This window comes from Sciurus carolinensis, unplaced genomic scaffold (assembly GCF_902686445.1).
Source record: "Sciurus carolinensis unplaced genomic scaffold, mSciCar1.2, whole genome shotgun sequence".
NCBI classification, from domain to species: domain Eukaryota; kingdom Metazoa; phylum Chordata; class Mammalia; order Rodentia; family Sciuridae; genus Sciurus; species Sciurus carolinensis.
Window position 1 is genome coordinate 658,643 of NW_025920209.1, and position 20,366 is coordinate 679,008.

The window sequence follows — 20,366 nt, forward strand, 5'->3', positions numbered from 1 at the left end:
TGTATGGTTTTCCCGTGAAACCTGGGTTTGTATTTAGGTTGCTGATTGGAGAACTGTGTCGCATGGATGTTCCAGTGATGCACTTGTGCTTTGGATGGGAAGATCCATAAGGCTGACCTTTCATCACCACTTGAGATTTTGAGCCTAGCCTGAGACCGTCCTGGCACATGGAGAGAAGGGGACCATTCTCCATGGGCACTCAGCCAAGCTCGGCAGACCCTCCTGGCAGGTGTGGGGAGTGGGGTTGATGGTGGCTTTGCAGAAAGCAGTGTGTTCCTGGCTGGTGCAGCCTGGCTTCCCCGGGGGCTTGGTGCAACTCTGGCTGTGATGGGCAGTGGGACACAAGAAGGAGCCAGTGAGGATTGGAACCCCAGATCTCCTCACTATGTAGAAGAGCCCGAGTGCCCACTTGCCCTTCTCTGCTGTCCAGGCTCCTGTGTGGCAGACGTGCCTTCGGGCCTGCTCTTCTCATCTTGCTCACTCCTCTGTGCTTCATTACTCTTACCCACTTCCTGAGGCCCTGCTGGAGGTGATAATTATGATAATAGCTAATATTTATTGTGCACCCTCTGTATGCTGAGTTCTTCACATGGATTGTCATTTAATACTTGTCACAATAATCCTGTGAGGTAAATACTTTTGTACCATTAGAGGAGGTGGAGGGAGAGGGAGAGGGAGGGGTAGAGACAGGGGGAGAGGAAGAGGGAGTGGGAGAGGGAGAGGGACGGGGAGAGAGAGACTCACTTTTTTTTTAAAGAGCAGTTTTAGGTTCACAACAAAATTGAGAGGAAGTTACAGATATATCCCACATATCCCTGCCATTTTCTTGTAGTTATGAAAATTATCAGATGCACACAAATGAAAAATACCCACTTCTCAGGCTCAGTACTTTTCAATATTTCACCCTGCCCTTACTCCAGCTAGATGATATTGTGATGGCTGGCAGTACCAGAGCGACTCCCTTTTATGGGGCCCATGGTGTTGGCCTGCACTTTTAGAACCCCTACTTCATGCTGCTTCATCCCCATATGGATCCTGCAGAGCTGACAATAATTTACAAGCTGTCTAGGTCTGTTTTCTGGTGCTATTACAGATAGATTGGCAGAGACTGGGTAATTTATAACGGAAAGAGGTTTATTTTGGCTCATGGTTTTGTAAGTCTAGGACCAGGTGACTGCACCTGCTGAGGACCTCATGCTGCTTTAATTCATGGGGTGGGAAGAAGGGTAGCCTCCTCTTATGGTAACCAGGCCAGTCCCCTGAGAGCAGGGACTCACCTGCTTCAGAAAGGCATTAATCCTCTCAAGAGCACTACCCGCTTGACCCAAACACCTGGCGCACCCACCTCCCAGCACTGCCGCATGGAGGGTTTAAGTCTCAGCGGGAGCTTTGGTGGGGACACACTGTTCTTAAACATGGCACAGGTGAAGTAACTCATGAAGTTAGGTCATTGGCCTTTGGATCATTGCTAATTAAAGTCTTGGTGCCAGGATTCAGACCTAACTCCAAGCCCCACTGATTTTCTGCCCTACCCCACCTTGTCTCAGCCCTCTCTCTTCAGCGTAGCGGGGTCAGTGGGGTGGTGGCTTGGCTTGCGAGTGGTGGCGATAGGCTGTCTTTATCTGTACTCTGAGGGGGTGGATGGGACAGGAGGAAACTGGTGGGATTTATGGGGCAGTTTTATTAGATTTAGGGCATGAAATTAAAGTCTTCAACTAGAAGCTCGGGGCTCTGCCTTGTATTTTGATTTTGGGGACTTGGGAGTAGCGTTGGTGGCAGAGGTGTGGGGAGGTGGTGGGAATTTGGGGGCAGCCAGAATGGCACATTTAATATTCACTTTGTGCTCATTCTTCACACCTGACATTGGCTAGAAAGCTCTTCCTAAGAGAGAACCCTAGAAAGTAAATAGTCGGTTAATGATTGTAACCCAGGTGCTCTGGTTGCAGGGTACACTTCGATCAAAGGTCACAAACTCAGATGTCTTCAGGGCCCGTTGGGAACATAAATAAATGGAAGGGGCCAAATTGTGAAAAGTCACATGCCTTGCAGGCCTTCGTATGCTCACGTGTGGCAGAGAACACTCAGTGTGGGTGCCATGTTGCTTGGCAACTGCCATTTGTCCTCAGCGTTGGGGTGACAGTGTCTGGGAGAGACTGTGAACGCCAAGCACTCACCCTGCCCCCCACCCCAAGGGGATTGACAGTCAGATCCAATTAATAACTTGAATGGGGCCAGATAAGAAACCAAATCCTTTTTTAAAAATTTTTATTGAGAAGCTGAAAATCGGCATTTAAAAACTGCTAAGTCTCCCTGTTTTTTTTTTTTAAACACTGAGGATTTTAAGAAAAATCATGGTTGAACAAAAGATGCCAGGGAGCTAGATTCAGAGGATGGAGCCCTGATTGAGATCTATTTTATGGGGTGGAGAGGGGGTTCGGATCGTCTGACCTCTGTATAGAAGGGACTGAGCCCTGCTGGGTGTCCCGGATTTGTGCTTCAGGCTGGTGGCTGGTTTGAAGCTGCTGAACCACACTGGGGCTTCCTTTCCCCTTCTCGTTGTCAAAGGGAAGGTAGATCCCTTGTTTTCCATTTGTGTTCTTTGAGGTCCATTGTCGGGGGTTTCATAAGTGTTGCTTTGAGTTTCACTTAATATCTGCCCCCCACCGATGGAGTGTGTTTAAAATGATAATGAAAATACTTGTCCAGATATCTGTTACGCCAAATCTTAATACAGCAGAGAACCATCAGCATTTTAACTTGGTTACGTTCAAAATAAGAGCAGGGCCACTTGAAGTTGGAAAAAGCTGCTTTGTTGAAGAATACATACACATACACACACATACGTACACACATGTTTACATTCATATGTATACAGATGCCAGGTATGAAGTATGGAATTCTACGTATATATGTAGTTGTTCTTAAGATTCTCCTTGAAAAACATGGTTTTGCTGTTAAAAATACCCGTGGAAACTTCTGACCTTGGATTTCCAAGGTCACCCTCTGCTCTAAATCCCAGAGTTCACATAGTCTCACCAAAATAGTGCCTCTGGTTACTCTTTCCTCTGTGCCTTTGGAAGAGTCCCTCATGCCTCTAGGTGCCCTGAGGTGGGGGAGAGGCCACTCGGTCTGTGTGGGGTGGTTGGTCCTCCTCCCTTTCACCGAAGCCTCACGTGGTGCTTTGGAGTGTGGAACTATGGGTTATGCTAACTCTTCTCCACCATCCCTCCTGGATGACGGCATCAAGTTCAGAGTCATTTATCTGCAAATGAGGCAGAATAAGCCAACCCGTTGTCATCTTGCTTTGCCTGATGTCTTATGCCCTGGGTACCATTGCCACGCTTCCGACTAGCCTGCCCACCCACCCCCTGCCTTTTGGACTGTAGGGTGGAAGCAGAAGCCAGGTGCCCAGGCCACCCCACAATGTGCACCTGCATCTGGGAAGTTTTCACAGTGATGTTCGTTGCCTGACTTCTGGGTATGGTGGAGGGCTCACCCCATCAGCCCTTTTCATGATCAGGGATTTACCTTTCGGGGCCTTTTTTATTATAGGGAGCTGTTGGGTAATTTTCACAAGGGAGATAAATGAGGACTAGGGAGAATGATGGCCTTTCAGAAAAGAAATCTGTGCATGCTCCAAATCCCATAAAATGCTATTTGATTTTAAACATTGCTTGAAGCGGTTCACATTTTGGTTAATTACATCAGTAAGTAAAAATAACTATTGTCATATGGTGTGTGGGCTTGGTTTTAGAAGGATAAAGAGTCTATTGTTACCCATTGTGCTATTCAGTTACTTATTACCCACCCTTGAAAAAGAATGTGTATAATAGAAAACCTGGAGCTTTGTCAGTTGTTAACATCCAGGCTACTCTGTGAATTCGCTCCCCTCCCGGTGTTTTTTTGTTTAAGGAAGAGTGCAAAAGTATCCAGCCCAGGCTGGCCTGATGGCACCTGGCTGTGAGGCCAGGGAAGGGGTTTGCAACCTGCAGGCCTGGGGTCACCCTTGGATTTCTTGGTCTCCCTTGAGACTTTCTGGGGATGAAGCCTCTTAGTGCTGCCTGGGAGTGGTTAAGGTTCAGGGCTTCAGGGCCAGGCAGACCTGGGCCAGAATCTTAGACTTACTAGCTGTAAGATGCAGGCTCTTAACTTTTCTAAGGTTCAGTGTCCGTATCTGTAAAATGGGGATAAACACAGCGGCTGCCTCCTGGGATGGTTTTAAGTTTTAAATGTCTTGAACACAGCAGCCGAAGGACAGTGACTGGGCAGATGCAAGGGGCTCAGTCAGCATGATAACAAGTAGCACTAGCCAGGATTAAATTTCCCTGGCATGCAGGGGGACAGTCACTCTTAGAAGCATTTTCTGCCACTCTTCCCCTGCAGGCTGCCCTCAAATTGTCGATGCCCTCCCTTCCTGTCCTCAAGCTTATGAGGTCCCTGCACCCTCTGCCTGCTCCTCAGCAGGGCTCCTGGCTGCTTGTACACATTGTGGTGTGGTGCTTGTTGGGGCCCCTTGTTTTTTTGTCACTTGGTGTTGAACTTGGTCACTTTACCACCAGCCTACTTCCCCAGCACTTTTAATTTTTTCTTTTGAAACAGGGTCTTGCTAAGTTGCTGAAGCTGGCCTACAGGTTGCTGTCCTCCTGCCTCAGAACCCCAAGCTGCTGGGGTGACAGGTGTGTGCCCCCGGCCCCCCCCCCCCGTACCATCATTTTTTTTTTTTTTGGTGGTTCTCTTGCCTGTGAATTCTTGGGGCTTGGGGGTCACCTAAGTGTCCCCCATATGTTCCACACCCAACCCAGAGCCTGGCACAGTGCCGGGTGAAGGAGGAGGCATGAATGGCAGGGACTGAACAGGGTCGGAAGTCATCAAGGAACCCAGAGACTGTGGCTTCGGAGGTTCCCAGAGCAGGAAGAAGGTTGTTAACGGGGAATTAGGGGAGTTCGTTTGAGTCTTAGGAGAACCCAGATACGGGATCTACATTGCTGGCACCCTTCTGTCATTTTATTAATGAATAGTTGATGAAAGGGATGGCTCTGTGAGAGCACAAGGACCAGGGGGAGTTGGACCTGCCACCAGATTCCCAGGCTCTCAGCCATGATGTCCTGAGTTCTGTGCCTCTGGTCTGTGGGCTTCTGTGCACCCTGCTCACCTGTCTCCAGCCTGCACTGCTCACCAAGGTGAGCCTGACTTTTATGTTCTACACCAGGGGTGACCTTGACCTCTGGCTTCCCTCTGGGCCAGTCCAGCAGGAGGCCTCAGTCAGAGGGCCTCCTGGGAGAGGCAGTCTCTCAGCCCGTTTGCTCTTTCATATTGTGGTTACCCCAGGATTCTTGCACATCCCTTCCTAATTTCCCTTACCCTACCCACAGCTTTGAAAACAGACCCTTTCAAAACTCTCCTTACCCTAGTTGGACATGTTTCTGGAAAGTAGTCTAGTAGTTCTATTTTTCTCTGTAGATTGAAGGGAGAGGCTAGAGGAGGGGCAACCAGGTACATAGATTAGGGAACAGGACCTGGCTGTCATCCACAGTATTCACAGAAGGTCCCACTTTAGGCTTCGGTTTTTATATTCCAGACAAGAGGATCTAGAGAGAGTTAGTGATAATCTGACAGAATTGAAACAAAATTACCCTGTAACAGAAAGAATCCTGTCTGGGACTTGTTAATTTTATGTTTCTGCATTTATTGGGAGCATCAGAAATGGCCTGAGTCTTTCTCAGCCGAGGGTGATGCTGTTTCCATTGGAGGTCATGAGGACTTGGCTACTGCAGAGAAGAGGGAACTCAGGGAGCACTGGGCAGGGAAACAGCACAAGGAGTGAGGGGCCACTTGCGTCTGGTTTGCAGACAGGGAGACAGGCCTCATGGGATGGTCGCATCAGAGAGAGGGGAGAAGGAGAAGAGGTAGGGGTGTTTTGGTATATAGTGTTTTCATGTAGAGCTGGGGGAATTTAGAAGTTTAAGGTAAATGTGACGAGTGAGATCCTGCCACTTAGTTGTGGAGTGAGAAGAATCCAGGGTTCAGAGTGGATCACTGATGTCACTACTGCAGCTTTGGCCGATTAGGGATGGCATGAGGAGCAGCGGTAACAGTTGCTTTTTCTTTAGGGCCTGGAGGAGATCCTTGTGACTGGAACCACAGTTCCTGGAGGGGTAGAGGTTCCCAGAGAGGGTTTGCCTCTTCAGCAGAAGGGAAGGGGGTTGTGGAACAGGAACCCGTCTCTGAGGGAGGGAGCCAGCAGCAAGGCCGGAAGTCTCACAGCAGAAAGGAGGAGAAGAGTCTCCCTGCTGTGTGGTGCTGGGTGTTCTTGGACACCTTGGCTGTGTGATGGACTTTCCCCCACACCTGGGGTGTCTGGGTGGTCAAAACCTTTGGCAGAACGGAGGACACCACTGCGTTCTTCCCTGGGTGTCCTCGTTGGGGGTTATCTTGTTCCTCAGTGATTGCTCCTGTTGTCCAGCTGTGGGGGTCAGCAGAAGCATTGACTGAGTGACTTTGCAGGGGAGAAGCAATAAAAGGGCAAGTTACCGGTGCTTGGCCAGATCTGCACCCCAGGAGAGGAGGGACTGGGGACACTTGGTGAGAGAGAGTGAGACTGAGACCTGGGCTTTGGTTCTGGTGCTGCCTCCTTGGCTGGGTGTCCTTGTACAAGTCCTTCGCTGTCCCTGGGTCTCAGTGATCTCCTCTGTATTTGAGTTGTTCTGTTTAATACTTGAGGAAAAAAATGTGTGGGAGAGTATGAATTTCAGTTATCCATTGTTTTTGTTAGTAGGATCTGAGCCTCGGCCATGCTGTCTGTACGGTGGGGACAGGAGGACCTTTCAGGGTTGCTGTGAAGGGTTAAAGATGACGACGGTGATAGTGGCCGCTGGAATAGGTTGTTGGGTTTCATCCCCACTCCCAGGAGCCAGGTGGGATCATCATTTCTGTTCACAGATACAGACACTGAGGAACAGAGGTCAAGCTTGCAGCCTGCCCATCACGCAGCCAGGGCTGGTGCATGATGTCCTTCAGGGTGTTGGATTCTAGGTCCATCTCTTAGCCTGACTCCACAACTCTGCTGAGAAGAGGGATGCAGAGCTTCCAGCTCAGCAGCTGGCATGTGGCTGGTGCTTAGTAAACCTGGGGCACTTTATTACCCTCTGGCTGCCCCTGGCTCTGAGCTCCCTCAGAGCTTTGGGCAGGCTCTTCTGCTCAGCATGTGCTTTTCCAGTTCAGGGTGATTCTTCTCTCTCTTCTGTCTGCCCAGATCCACCTCGCAAGACTTCCTTATTTTTCAACTCCTCTTCCTCCTCCTCCTCCTCCTCCCTCACAGTGACTGAACTTGATTATACAGTCACCTACTGACCGTTATGTTTTTACAAAATCGAGGTGAAATGTACATAGCATAGGAGGAAACATTTGAACTCAGCAGCCTTTAGTACATCGGCAGTAGTGTGTGACCGCCGCTTCATCTAGTCCCACACACGTCACCCACAGGGGAACCCCGAGCCCTAAACTCATGAGCAACCACTCATGTCCCCATCCTCCTAGCCCAGGTGACCACCAGCCTGCTTTCCAGGCCCGTGAAGCTCCCTGTTCTGGACGCTGCGTGTACGTGAACTGCAACGCTCCGGGCTTCCGCCGAGTCTTCCAGGTTGGTCCTGGTGCAGCGTGAGCCAGCCCTTCACTCCGTGGTGGTTGAATCATAGTCGGTTGTATGGATGTACCACATTTTATCCTCTGTTGATACTGGTTGGGTTGTTTCTGCCTTTTGACTCTTGCAAATTCTGCTGCCCTAACACCTGCAGTCTCTCAACGTGAGCACTGCTCCCTGGTTCAGTCTGGGTTCCGGGACTGCTGGTGCCCCCTCAGCCCTAGCCAGAGGGCAGGCTGGTTGATAACCCTCTGATCCGGGGGTCTGGGGCTGGGAGGCTCAGAGGGAGATATGCCCCTGGCACAAAGCTTGTCCCAGCACCTTTTAACTGATTTAATTTCCACCAGAGGGAAGTAGAGAGTGGGAAGGCATGGTCTTATCTCCAGCCTGAAGCCTCTCTTTCCCATTCTTCTCATCTTTTCCCTGGTCCTTGGGGCCGGTTCATGGCTGCTGTGTGATTTTGGGTTGTGTACCCTGAACCCCAGCGTCCTTATCTCCAAAGCGGGGATTTATAACTGCTGCTGTACAGGAGTCCCAGGGAGGAGGCTGTGGAGTGCTCACTTCTTTCCCTTCCAGGATTGGGAGAGGCTGGGGTGGAGAGCCACTGTGGAAGGTCATTCACAAGGGGGGTTATTTCTTTGGAGTCCTTCACTCGTGGGGAAGGAGCTGAGGTTGTTCTTGTCACCATGCCTAGCCGCCACTGGTAAAAAATTGTCCCGCAAAACTTTCTTTTTCTGCTCAGCATGTGAATCTGTGGAAACTGGTCTCCTCCCATCTCATGCTGAGGCACAACAGGGCTTTGACTTAATTTGAGAAAAAGGAGCTCTCTAAAGTGGTCTTCATGAAGTACCCACCGTGCCAGGTGTCATGCAGGCGTCTTTCCAAGTATCTTTTTACCTGTGGTTAATGGAAGAGACTGGGGGTCTGGCCAATGGCTTGGATCCTGGCTCTGCCTCTCCCTGACCAGCTCTGTGGTCCTGGACAAGGGGCATGCTGAACTCTCTTTGTGGGATTAGTTTTTGGAGGGTGGAGGTTCACAAGGAGCACACTGATGTCATCTTTTGAAATGAGCTTTTAAGTTGTCCCAAACTCCTAGCATATTTACATGCACTTGGGAGGCATGTAGTTTGTGGCTAAGCCCAGGGGTTCTGGATTTGCGTGCCTGGGTTCAGATCCAGGCCCTGCAGCTCTCCAGCTCATTAGTGACCTGTGCCTACCTTCCGGCCTTTTTGGAGGATGAGATGGATATTTGGAAGCACTTATACAATGCCCAGCATGTGGAACACATAGCAAGTACAGATTCAAAGCTGTGATTTTAATCTCCTGGAAACCTGCCTTTTCCTTCAAGGTGTAACAGGTGAGCTCTGCGCTCTCTTGAAGGTTGTCCCATGTAGCAACCATCAGCTTATTGATGTGAATCAGGCCTCTGACTTAAGGGTCAGATCACCGACACACGCGGACACTGCCTTCCTGCAGCCCTCCTTGGACTTCCCCTGTCAGATGGCGCCAACCCAGGAGGCGCCATTCACCTGCTGTCCTCCCAGCGACACAGAGGCTATCTGCTGTAGCTCTGGCACGTTAGCGGAGTACTTGGCCCATGCAGGTGCTTGAGAATTGCCAGTGGTTTTCTACGTGTGTTCCTTATTTTCAGACACGACTCATTCCCCTGGAAACAGCTTGAGGGCAGGAACTAGATCTGTCATGATTTTAGGTGATACTCTCATGGGTGGATGGGTTCCAGGAGAGGCGAGGCACGTAGACGCACATGCAGAAGAGGTGCCGCTGGGAGGGGCTGGCACGTGCCATCCTAGGGTGTTGAGGTTTTGTGGCTTCACACTTTACAACTCCTGGGCAGAGTATGTTTACCCCCCTGTGCTGCTTGCCCAGCCACGGACTCCTCATTTTCTCCCCCACTCCCGGGGTCCATGGCAGACTATTGGATGGGCGCGTTGTGTGGACTGCAGGGCAGGGGTGGAGGCCGGGAGACAGGCTGAGCAGGTTAGGCCTGAGAGGATGAGGTCACAGCTGGAGTGGAGTGTCGGGGTGGGAGTTTGAGAATGGGGGACCATGGGGGAAGCTTCCCCTGCCTGTTGGGCTCGTTCTTTCTTTGCAGTGGCACTCGTTGAGTGCCTACTGTGTGCCCCATAGTCTCATGAAGCATGCATTGTAGTTGGAGGAGATGAGATATGCTGGGGCTGAGGGGCATTAATTTCTGTGACTGGTTGGAAAAGAACTTGCTGAAGAGGCGACAGTTTTGGCCATGCCTTGAGGAGGAAGGTCGGGGCAGAAAGCTTGTGGAGGTAATAAATCCCTAAGGCGCTAAGGGGAAACCAGCTTCGAGAATATGAGGGACACTGAGACCAGAGGGGCTGGTGATTAAAAGGTGGAATTTTATTCTAAGTGTGGTGGGAAGTTAGAGGACTTTTTTCCCCTTTTGATTATTTTCTTTTTCCTGAGCACCATACTTTGAACAATGCAGTTCACCAAAAAGATATGTTTATGAAACAATGGGACAGACAGCCTTGAATTATTTTAGACTTTGAAAGGATGGAGAAATAATTAATGGATCACAATGAATATCCTTGAGGATCGCCCCCCCCAACCTGCTGGGGATCTGAAGATTGCGGATTTAGCAGCTAAATCTTTAAGGTCCTTTCTCTTTCAAACGTTCATTCTACCCAAAGCTGCTTGCCATATGATTAAAAAAATATATTACTGCCACCTACTGATAGAAGGTGTATTGTTGTACAATGAACATCTCCAAACCAGTGAATTTCTTCTGGTACACCTGGCTTTGCACACTGCATTTTGTGACCTGGAAATGGTTCTGGGGATGTGCTGATCCTGGTTTCCTTTTTATCTGGTCCTAGCAAGTGCCTCAGTTCACCAAGAAGGGGCAAGAGAGAGGCGCTGGCTTGGTGAGCCGCTCCAGTGCTGACTGTGGGAGAAACACTGGGTAGCAACAGCTGCCCTGTTAATCTTTGTAATTAACCCCTGGTTTCTCCTAGCCCCCATATTTAATGTCCCAAGACACCAGAGCCCTGGCCAGCAAGCCTTAGCTTAATGCGTGTACCACCCCCCATTATTAAATCCTCAACTGCTCTATTTCTGATTTGCATTTTCCATGTCTGAATGAATCTGCTGACTTCCGTTTTCTTTTTCTGTTACAGATTGTGTGTGCAGGTGATGGTGAGTACCATTTTCCTCTGTTCTTGTGTTGTTCGCTACTGCCCCCTAACGGACCCAGAGCAACATTACCAGTAAGAGTGAAAAATCACAGAAAATATTAATTTGTTAAAACCCTCTAACTGCAGATTTTCTTTAGGAGTGGTGTAAGGGTGGAAAAGGCAAATAAAAGGAAAAAAAAATCAAACAGATCAAACAATTGTACAGTCCTGACTATAGAAGTTTATATTTTCTAAGTTGGATGCTGTGGTATGTGCCTCTAGTCCCAGCTACTTGGGAGGCTGGGGCAGGAGGATCACTTGAGCTGAGGGGTTTAAGGCCAACTTGGGCAACATAGCAAGATTTTGTCTTAAGAAAAATATATATCGTATGACTTTTTTTTGCCATCTTAATGCCCAGGGATGACTTAACTTACTTGAAATTATAGTGCAGTATTTTTATGTTTTATGTGCCGTTATTACATAAGTATTTTCTTTCGTTGATACCTTGCTATGTTTTAAAAAAAGCGATATTCTGGGATAACCTTCAAAAATCAGAGAGAGTTTCCTGTGTGTTTTGCTTTCACATGGAGGACTGTACTGGGCATGTGGTTCAGTGTAGTGAGTTAGTTACCATGTGCTCGATCCTACATTTTATCCCCAGCACCTAAGGAAACCAAACAAAAAGCCAGTATCATGTGGAAGGCTGAGCTTCAGTTGCTGACCAATTGTTGATCATTCTTTGGTCATAGTAAAATGAGAAAAATTAGAATATAATGGTAAGGTGTTTTTTTTTTTTTTTTCTTTTTTCTTTTGACATTGGGGATTGAACCTAAGGGTACTTAACCACTGAGTCACATCCCCAAGCCCATTTTATTTTTTATTTTGAGATAGGGTCTTGCTGAATTGCCTAGGGCCTTGCTAAATTTCTGAGGCTGGCCTTGAACTTGTGATCCTCCTGCCTCAGCTTCCTGAATACTGGGATTGCAGGTGTGTGCCACCATGCCTGACAATAACAAATTTTTTTTTTTTTTTTTTGTGGTGCTGGGGATTGAACTCAGGACCTTGTACTTGCAAGGCAAGCACTCTACCAACTGAGGTATCTCCCCAGCCCCAGTAACAAATTTTTAATGAAGATAAATATGTTTTGTTGAAAGTACTATTCATTCTGGGATCATGACCTTACTAATTTTTTGGTCATAAAACATTTCTATAAGAAATATAATAGTACTTTAAAACAGGATATCTTTGGGGAAAAAACCAAAAATTGGTAACTTTTGTTTGCCCCTAAAATTTTCTTTTTCCTTAGGAAAGATCCCAAAGTCTGTGAGCCATAGAGATAAGATAATGAGGTTGTTCTCAGAGTGCTGTATAAAGGGGGCTGATCTTGCTGAAACCTTCTAATAAAGCAAATCTCAATTAATAACAGTGATTATGCAGAGCGTGTGCAAACAGTGGGGAGAGTTCTGAGCTTGGCATTTCTCCTGTTAATCATTTTGGTAAATAAGCTGGTAGGTCCCTTGTGCAGCCCTGAGCTGCTAGTGCAAGAGAAGACACCATGTGTAGACTCTTAACTCCACAACGGACAGTAGAGCATTAGCCAGGACTCAATTGCAGGACGCAGAAGCAATGAGCTATTTTAAGCCAAGAGGGGATTGAGGGTTTCCAGAATCACTGGAAGGGCTCCTCTGTTGGTTTGCTAGGGCTGCCGTAATGAGTACAACCAAAGTTAGTTTTCTTATCCTTCAAGATAAGTTTTCTTACCCTTCTTGATTTACAAGAAGTAGAAGATCAAGGCTGCTTTCTTCTGTAGCTTCTCAGCTTGCAGGTGATTATCTTCTCCCTGTGCCTTCCTGTGATGGTCCTTCAGACTGTGTGTCTGTGTGCTCATCTTGTCTTCTTATGAGGACACCAGTCTTCCCAGGAGAGGCCCACCCTCATGACTTCTTTAACTTAACAACCTCTCAACAGAGTCTGTCTGCAAATACAGTACCGAGGTGCAGGAGGGGCACCTTCTGAAGTGCTGGGGTTAGAACTTACTGGGGGTCACAATTCAGACCATAGTAGCCCCCAGAACTGATTTCCAGGTTAAGGCTGCAGAACTGAGCCTCCTGGAGAGTCCCCCCTTAAAATGGAGAGCAGAGCTAGGATCCAGGAAGCCTCTGTGGCAGCAGCTGACTCCAGGAGCTGTGATCCTGGGATCAGGAGGCTGTAGTCACCACCCCAGAGCTGGTTCTAGAGTCAGGCAACCTGAGCGCCAGCCATCACATCTACATTCCAGCTATAGCAAGGATCCCCAGCAGAACATAGAACTTCACCCCTGAGGGTTTTACTTGCTACTAGAAGTCACACAGTACTTCTCACATTGAATTGTCTGGAGCTTAGCTCCATTTGGCTGCAAGGGAGGCTGGGAACTGTAGTGTTTAGTCCCTGTAGTCATGCACACAGCTAAAAATCTGGGGATGTGTTTCAAAGGAGAAGGTGAGGGCGCGGGGGATATATTCTGTGGGTCAGCAGCAGGCTCTGTAAACAGAGGCCTGAGAGGCTTGGGAGCACATTCATCATCAAGCAGGCAGCAGTGGCCAGGAGTCCCCCAGAGCTGGAGCCCGTGTTCCTGGGGGCTCTAGCCTCCTCTGGTTTCCTGGGAATGGCTTTGTGCAAGTTAAGCACACAGCGCCTGCACCCATGTGGCCAAGTGCTCGCTCCATGGCCAGAAACCCGGGTTTCTATGGAGCTCGTGTTGTAGCTGATGGGCCAAAGGGGAGCCAACGGGAGATGGGGCGTCCGGGTATGCTTTTAACCTCAGTGCAAGTTATTTTGTGAGAGTTGCTCACTCCCATTTTCTGGGTGCAGATTCTTAATCTGATCATTCTCTCTCTTCCCACAGCCCCTGGTCCAGTTTCTGACTTTCGAGTGACAAGTGTCAGCACCAGGGAAATCGGCTTAGCCTGGAGCAGCAATGACTCAGAGTCCTTTAGGATTCTTACTAAAGGAGCTGGAGAATTTGGAAATCACACAACCAACCAAAGTATCACCATTGGTGACTTACGCCCTGGAACCAGTTATCATTTTGAAATATTTCCTCAAGGACCAAATGGGACTGAAGGGACACCCCAGACAGTTGGTAGTAGAACTGGTAAGCAAGTGGGCTGTGCTTTCTGTCAAACAGTGATGTTTCTTAAAGGAAATGTGTAAGATATATAAATATCGTGTTTTCTAAGTATTTTTTTTTAATTTCTAGAAGACCCTGAAATATTTCTTCATGACAGTAGTGCATATTCATAATATAAAATTCATAACAGCAAAAGATATCGTATGTAAACCATCAAACCAGAAACAATCACTGATAAATTATGTTATGTTATTTTATAATTTTAAGACGTATGTATATATATTTTTTCTTTTGTAAGCCTTGAATTTATCTTATATATATAGTTTTGTAGTTTTGTAATCTTTTTTCTACTAGTCAGTTTATCATGAATATACGTCTTCAATATAAAGATTTTTACAGCTTTTTTTTTTTTTTTTAATACCAGGGATTGAACTCAGGGGTACTTGACCGCTGAGCCACATCCCCAGCCCTATTTTGTGTTTTACTTAGAGACGGGGTCTCACTGAGTTGCTTAGTGCCTCCCTTTTGCTGAGGCTGGGTCTGAACTCTTGATCCTCCCACCTCAGCCTCCTAGCCACTGAGATTACAGGTGCGCACTACCGCGCCCGGCTACAGCATACTAACATCTGCCTGCCATTCCCTTGTCTGAATCACAGTGGTAGATAATAATGGGCAATGGTCCAAAACTGGTCCACCATGTGCTTTTGTAGCTGTGTTTTACGGGAACACAGCCTTGCTCATTTTTTCTGTGCTGACTAAATCTGCTTTCCTGCTAGAATTGAGGAGGCACAACAGGGAATTTATGGTATGTAAAGCCTGAAGTATTTGTTCTCTGGCACTTGTAGAAAAAGTTTCCTGACCTCTGGGATAGATCACTGGTTCTTAAAATAATGGTTCTAGGATCTCTAGGGGTCCTCTATTTTTTTCAAGGGCTCTATGAAGTATTATAATACTAACATGTTGTTTGACTTTCCTGGCTTCATTTGCTCTTGGGTGTACAGTGGTATTTCCCAGATGCTGTAAGGCTTGGGAAGACTTTGTCATTCTGACGGCCAATAGAACGTATGCTTGTGTATTTCTATGTTAAAAAAATTTCCTATTTATTTGTAATACAGTATCAGTAAATATAACCCATATGAGCAAAAATTCTCTGAGGTCATTAATTTTAAACAAGGTAAATAAGTCCTTAGTCCAAAAAGTATAAGAACTGCTGGTCTGCAGGTTTTATAAGTTATGTAACTACTTACCTGATAATGTCGAATAGGTAGATTTTTATTTTTATACTTTTTCATAGATAGCATTGTGATGCAGTAGTTTTGTTAGTTCTATAAGGCTGGTATTGATAAAGTTATTCTATGAAACAGTTTAAACAAACTACTGAATTGTTCCCAGGGTAATATGGGAAAATTTTTAGGAGTTCCTAAGGAGATAATGTTCATCAGTGGTGTTTTTAAAATTTGTCTCAGTCTTAGGGCACTCCCAGGTGCTATAGTGGCCACAGTGGTTCTGGGCATTGGGAACATAGCAGGTGGTCCTTCCAGACAGTCTACAAAGATGGGAATGATCCCTGTCCTTGAAATGCACAGACATTGGTGTCTAGCCCCAAGGACTGAGAATAATCAGAGAGCCATGATATCACCAGAGATAAAATAACCAGTGCCAGCAACTGGACACACTGAGCTAGAGGTACATGTTTGAATTCTGAGGAATTCAAAATAACTCCTCTAGGGAAGCTCAGCGAACTTTAGGAAAGTACAGAGAAAGAATTCAAAGAAATGAGTAAAGGAAGAAGTGACCAGAAATGGAAAATATAACAGAGAGGTTGAAGTAGTAAAACCAAAGTCAAACAGAAATCCTGGAGCTGAAAAGTACAGTGACTGAAAGGACCAGTGCTACTGAGACCACCAGCAGCAGAGCTGATGAAGCTGAAGAAAGAACCTAGGAACTTGAAGACAAATTATTTGAAAATATACAGAGGGGAGAGAGAGAGGGAAAAAAAAGTAATGAAGAAAGCTTATAGGATTTATGGGGTAGCACCCAAAGAGCAAAAGTTAAAGTCATTGGCATTCAAGAGAGAGAAGAAAAATATAAAAAAGGTTGAAAGCTTATTTAAGTAAATAATAGCTGAAAACTTTCCAAATCTGGAGAAAGATATAAATATCAAGGTGTAGGAAGTACAACAATTTCCAATCATATTGAATCCAAATAAGACTACCCCTACTCATTATAATTAATCCATCAAAAATCAAAAATCTTTTACAGATTTTGATGAAATCTGTAAAAGAAGCAAATAACATATTATGTAGTTACAGTATGACCAGGAGCAGATTTCTCACCATAAACTTTACAGGCCAGAGGATATTAGAATGATATATTAAAAGTGCCAAAGTTTAAAAATAGACCTGAATTGTATTTGAGACCAAGTGGACCTTAACAGACATATATAGAACATTCCCTTCAATAGCTGCAGAATATACATTCTTCTCAGTTGCACATGGGATATTATCTGGGGTAGATCATATGTTAGGTCACAAAACAAGTCTTAACAATATAAGAATATCAAAGTTACCACCAGGTAACTTCTCTAACCACTTATTAGTAACAAGAACTTTGGAAACTTTAGAAGTGTATGGAGACAAAACATTATTCTTTTGCACAACCAGTGGTTCAATAAAAGTATTAAAAGGGAAATTAAAAATTATTGAGGAAAGTGAAAACGGAAACACTACATGCCCAAACCTATGGGATATGGCAAGAACAGTTCTAAGAGGGAAGTGTATGCAATAGGTGACTGTATCAAAAAAGAAAAAAGATCTCAACCCAGTATTGCACTTAAGGAACTAGAAAAATAAGAAAACACTGAACCCAGAATTAGTAGAAGAAAGGAAATAATAAAGATCAGAGCAAAGAAAAAAAAAATGAAGTAGAGACTAGAAAAATAATTCAAAAGAGCAACAAAAGGAAGAGTTTGTTTTTTGAAAAGACAAAATTGACAAACTTCTAGCTAGAGTAAGAAAAAAAGAGGGAGGACTTAATAAATAATATCAGAAATGAAGAAGGAGACAATACAAATGACACTACAGAAATGCAAAACATACTGAGACATCTCGAGGAATCATGTGCCAACAGGTTGGATAAACTAGAAAATATGAGTAAATTCCAACACATAAACCAGTCAAGATTAAAGTATGAAGAGAGAAAATCTTTAACAGTGAATAAGGAGATTGAATCAGTAATAAAACATCTCATTAAAAGAAAGGCCCAGGACCTGATGATGACTTCACTGTGGAATTCTATGAACTTTTTAAAAAAGAACTGATATCAATTTATCTCACATTTTATTTTTCAAAAACAAGAGAGAATATGTTCAATCTAATTTTACAAAGACAGCATTAACCTGATACAAAAATCAGACAGGACAACAACAGCCACAAGAAGCCTGCAAGCCAGGATCCCCAGAGAACCCAGGTGCAGAAACCCTTAACCAGACACTGGCAAGCTGAATTCAAGAGTACATTTAAAAGACCATTCAACTGTGATCAAGTGGGATTCATTCCAGGGAGGCAAGGATGGTTCAGTAGTATATGCAAGTCAGTTAATGCGATACATCCCATCCACAGGATGAAGGATAATAGCACACGATCACTTCAGTAAATGTAGAAAAAAGTTTTGACAAAAAAAACCCCAAAAAACAAATGTGCTTTCTTTTCTGAACTATTAAAACTTATGAATCTGTTCCCCAAGTCTTCCCAGACTCCCTGAACCAGTCAATAAAATTTAATTCTCCTTGAAAATGGCCAGCCCCCAGAGAGGAACCTGTTCTTGCTCCCTCGGCTCTGGCAGCTCTTCTTGATTTCTCCTGATCCTCCTCACCATCATCCTCTGCATGTAAATGGCAGCACCCAGTGATCATCTGCCAAAAACCGACACTGGCTCGTGTCGCTTTAGAAAGGGGGAACTTCGTGGCATGAAGTCTTTTTGAATTGTTTCCTGCTTGTTTGATTTTCCCTTCTCTGATGACCTCTCCTGCCCCTATTCACTGATTGAGTAAATGTTTACACCTCCTGTGAGCCAGGTGAGGTACCCTCTTCATGCCTGTGCCAAGATGGTGCCGCCTGGAAAGTCTCTGCTCATTTGGGGTCAGTCCCAAAGTCCTTGAGAATAAGAGCCACATCATCTATGTTTTATTCAGTGTCTGGTTGTCACTCCTTACTCTTGAATTTAATTAAGATGCATCCATTTAGGAGTTCTACTGTCAATAACCAAGATGGCTTCCCTTGGTTTATGATTCTGTGTACCTGGAGTTTCATAGATGATGAAACTGATTTTCAGTAGATGGGATGATTTTGATCAATATTACAAGACTAGTGACTAGCAGGATGGAATCTTAGCCCAGAGTTTTAGATGTCCAAATCTAGTGGCTTGTTTGTCATATCATGGTGGCTGGTAGTAATCCTTTGCATTTGATGGTGTCTTGGACCTGTCAACAGGGGAACCCCAGAGAACATTTCAAGGGACAGATTCCAAGTCATTCAGCTAAGAGGTGGAACAGGTCTTTAAGTGAAGTTTGGGATTCCAGGAGCTGCTCTTAGGTCAGAGCTTCCTTCTGACATCAGGGTTTGGCAAAATAGTTACCACATGCTTCTGCATCCTGTAATACCTCTCTCTGTGTAGAATTTCCCAAGAATTGGGAGAGACTCATTTTGCCTCTTAGGTCTCCTTTTGTATCCACTGCTAGACAGACTTAGCCCTGTGTTCAAGTCATAGATAACAAGGCCAACCTCTGTGAGTTTTGCCTCGTTCTAAAGCCTTCTGTTTGACTGACAAGCTCGTAGAAGTGCCTGTGTGTGTTTAAATTTTGTTGCAGGAAAGTCTAAGAGGTAAATGAAGAGAAATGAAACTATTGTTGTAAGATTCACTTCTGTATAGTAGACACTCACAGCAGACCTGGCGCTCACATTTGTGTTTTTAATGTCATTTTTTTTCTTTTTCCTTGAAAACAACATGTAAACAGCACCCAGTCCTGTGTTTGACATTGATGCTGTTTCCATCAGTCCAACCAACGTCGTCCTGACTTGGAAAAATGATGACCTGGCTGCTTCTGAGTACACGTACAGAGTAAAGAATGAGAGGGAAACGGAGTGGAGGGTGACTGGACAGAATGAGACGGTGTGCAACATCACAGGCTTGAGTCCGGCGACTTCATATGTATTCTCCGTCACTCCAGGAATAGCCAGTGAGACGTGGGGAAGTCCCATGGTCATAAATGTCACAACAGGTGAGATGTCCAGCTCCCAGGGATGATGACAGACGTTCTTACTATCTTGTCTCCTAGAACCCTGTCCATTCAGGTTGCTGGCTGGGACAAGACTGGTGTGCATTTGCTAGTGGAGAACAGGGTCTGGGTTGTGTCAGGTCCCAGAGTTCATCTGACCAGATCCTTGAGTATTAAGCTTCTGTGTGTTTTTTGAAGTTTTAACGATTTCCATCTGTTTTGTTTTTTTTTCTTTTCTTTTCTTTTCTTTCTTTTTTTTTTTTTGTTATTATTGGTTCATACCTACTTTTTTGTCTTAGGAGTGGAGGCCTCTTTAGAAGTATGTTTTGATGACATCAGTAATTATTAGTAATTAATTATTTTTAGTCACCTCAGGAAATTGATGCTGTGTTTATAGTCCCAGGAGTTTCTTTTGAGTGGCAGAGTTTGGTATGCATTGTAGAAAATGTTTGTGTTTCAAATGACATAAGAGCCTTTAGACTTTAGTTAAGATTAGGCAGCTTAGATTATGCTGTAGCTTGGGTATCAATACCCTAAGCATCCTGTTACAGCTGAAAATTTAGTTTTTTTTTTTTTTAAGCTGAAAGTAACTAAAAAATTTAAAAAAAAAAGTATCTAACAAATGAGCTGAGTAGTTTTTTTTTTCCTTTTTAAAAGCTAAGAAGGAAAAAGAGACCCTTTGTTGGTTTTCTGGATGCTGGTGGTAGTGTGTGTGATCTCCTTGGCTGGTGAGGGCCTTGGAAGCCTGGCCCTTGGGGCCCGTAGCTTAAGTCAGCTAGATCTAGCATAGCATCCTTTCTGGACACAGAACAGGCAAATATCAAACCAATGACTGTCAGTGTTTTTTGTTGTTGTTGTTGTTTTAAAACTAGGAAACTATTTCATTAAACTAAATCTTGCCCAGAAACCCAGTATGTTAAAACAAAACGAAACTGGAGAAAGGAGCCATAGGGATGAGCGTCTCAGTTACCTTCATAAAAATCTCCTGGAGCTTCTCAGAACACAATAGGAAAAAAACAAAACAAAACAAAACAAAACTACAACACAGATTTTCTGTATGATGTAAAAGAGAGAGGGAAGAAGGAGAGAGCAGAGAGTTGATAGAAGAGATTAATAAGAGAAAAGAATGTAGAACTATGGAAAAGGAGAGGTGGAAAGTAGCAGGAAGCACCTGGC

The 20,366-nt window shown here is 45.2% G+C and overlaps 1 protein-coding gene across 1 annotated transcript in view; it reads left to right on the plus strand.

Moving 5' to 3' along the window:
- Positions 1 to 13,509: 13,509 nt before the first annotated feature.
- The window catches only part of LOC124975055 (receptor-type tyrosine-protein phosphatase eta-like), a gene marked incomplete at its 3' end in the record, with an annotated part of 28,267 nt that continues 21,410 nt past the window's right edge, over positions 13,510 to 20,366 (plus strand). Inside the window, 3 exon segments of the mRNA XM_047537937.1 lie at positions 13,510 to 13,591; positions 13,691 to 13,939; positions 18,924 to 19,193. Of these exon segments, the coding sequence (XP_047393893.1) occupies positions 13,510 to 13,591; positions 13,691 to 13,939; positions 18,924 to 19,193 (601 nt within the window).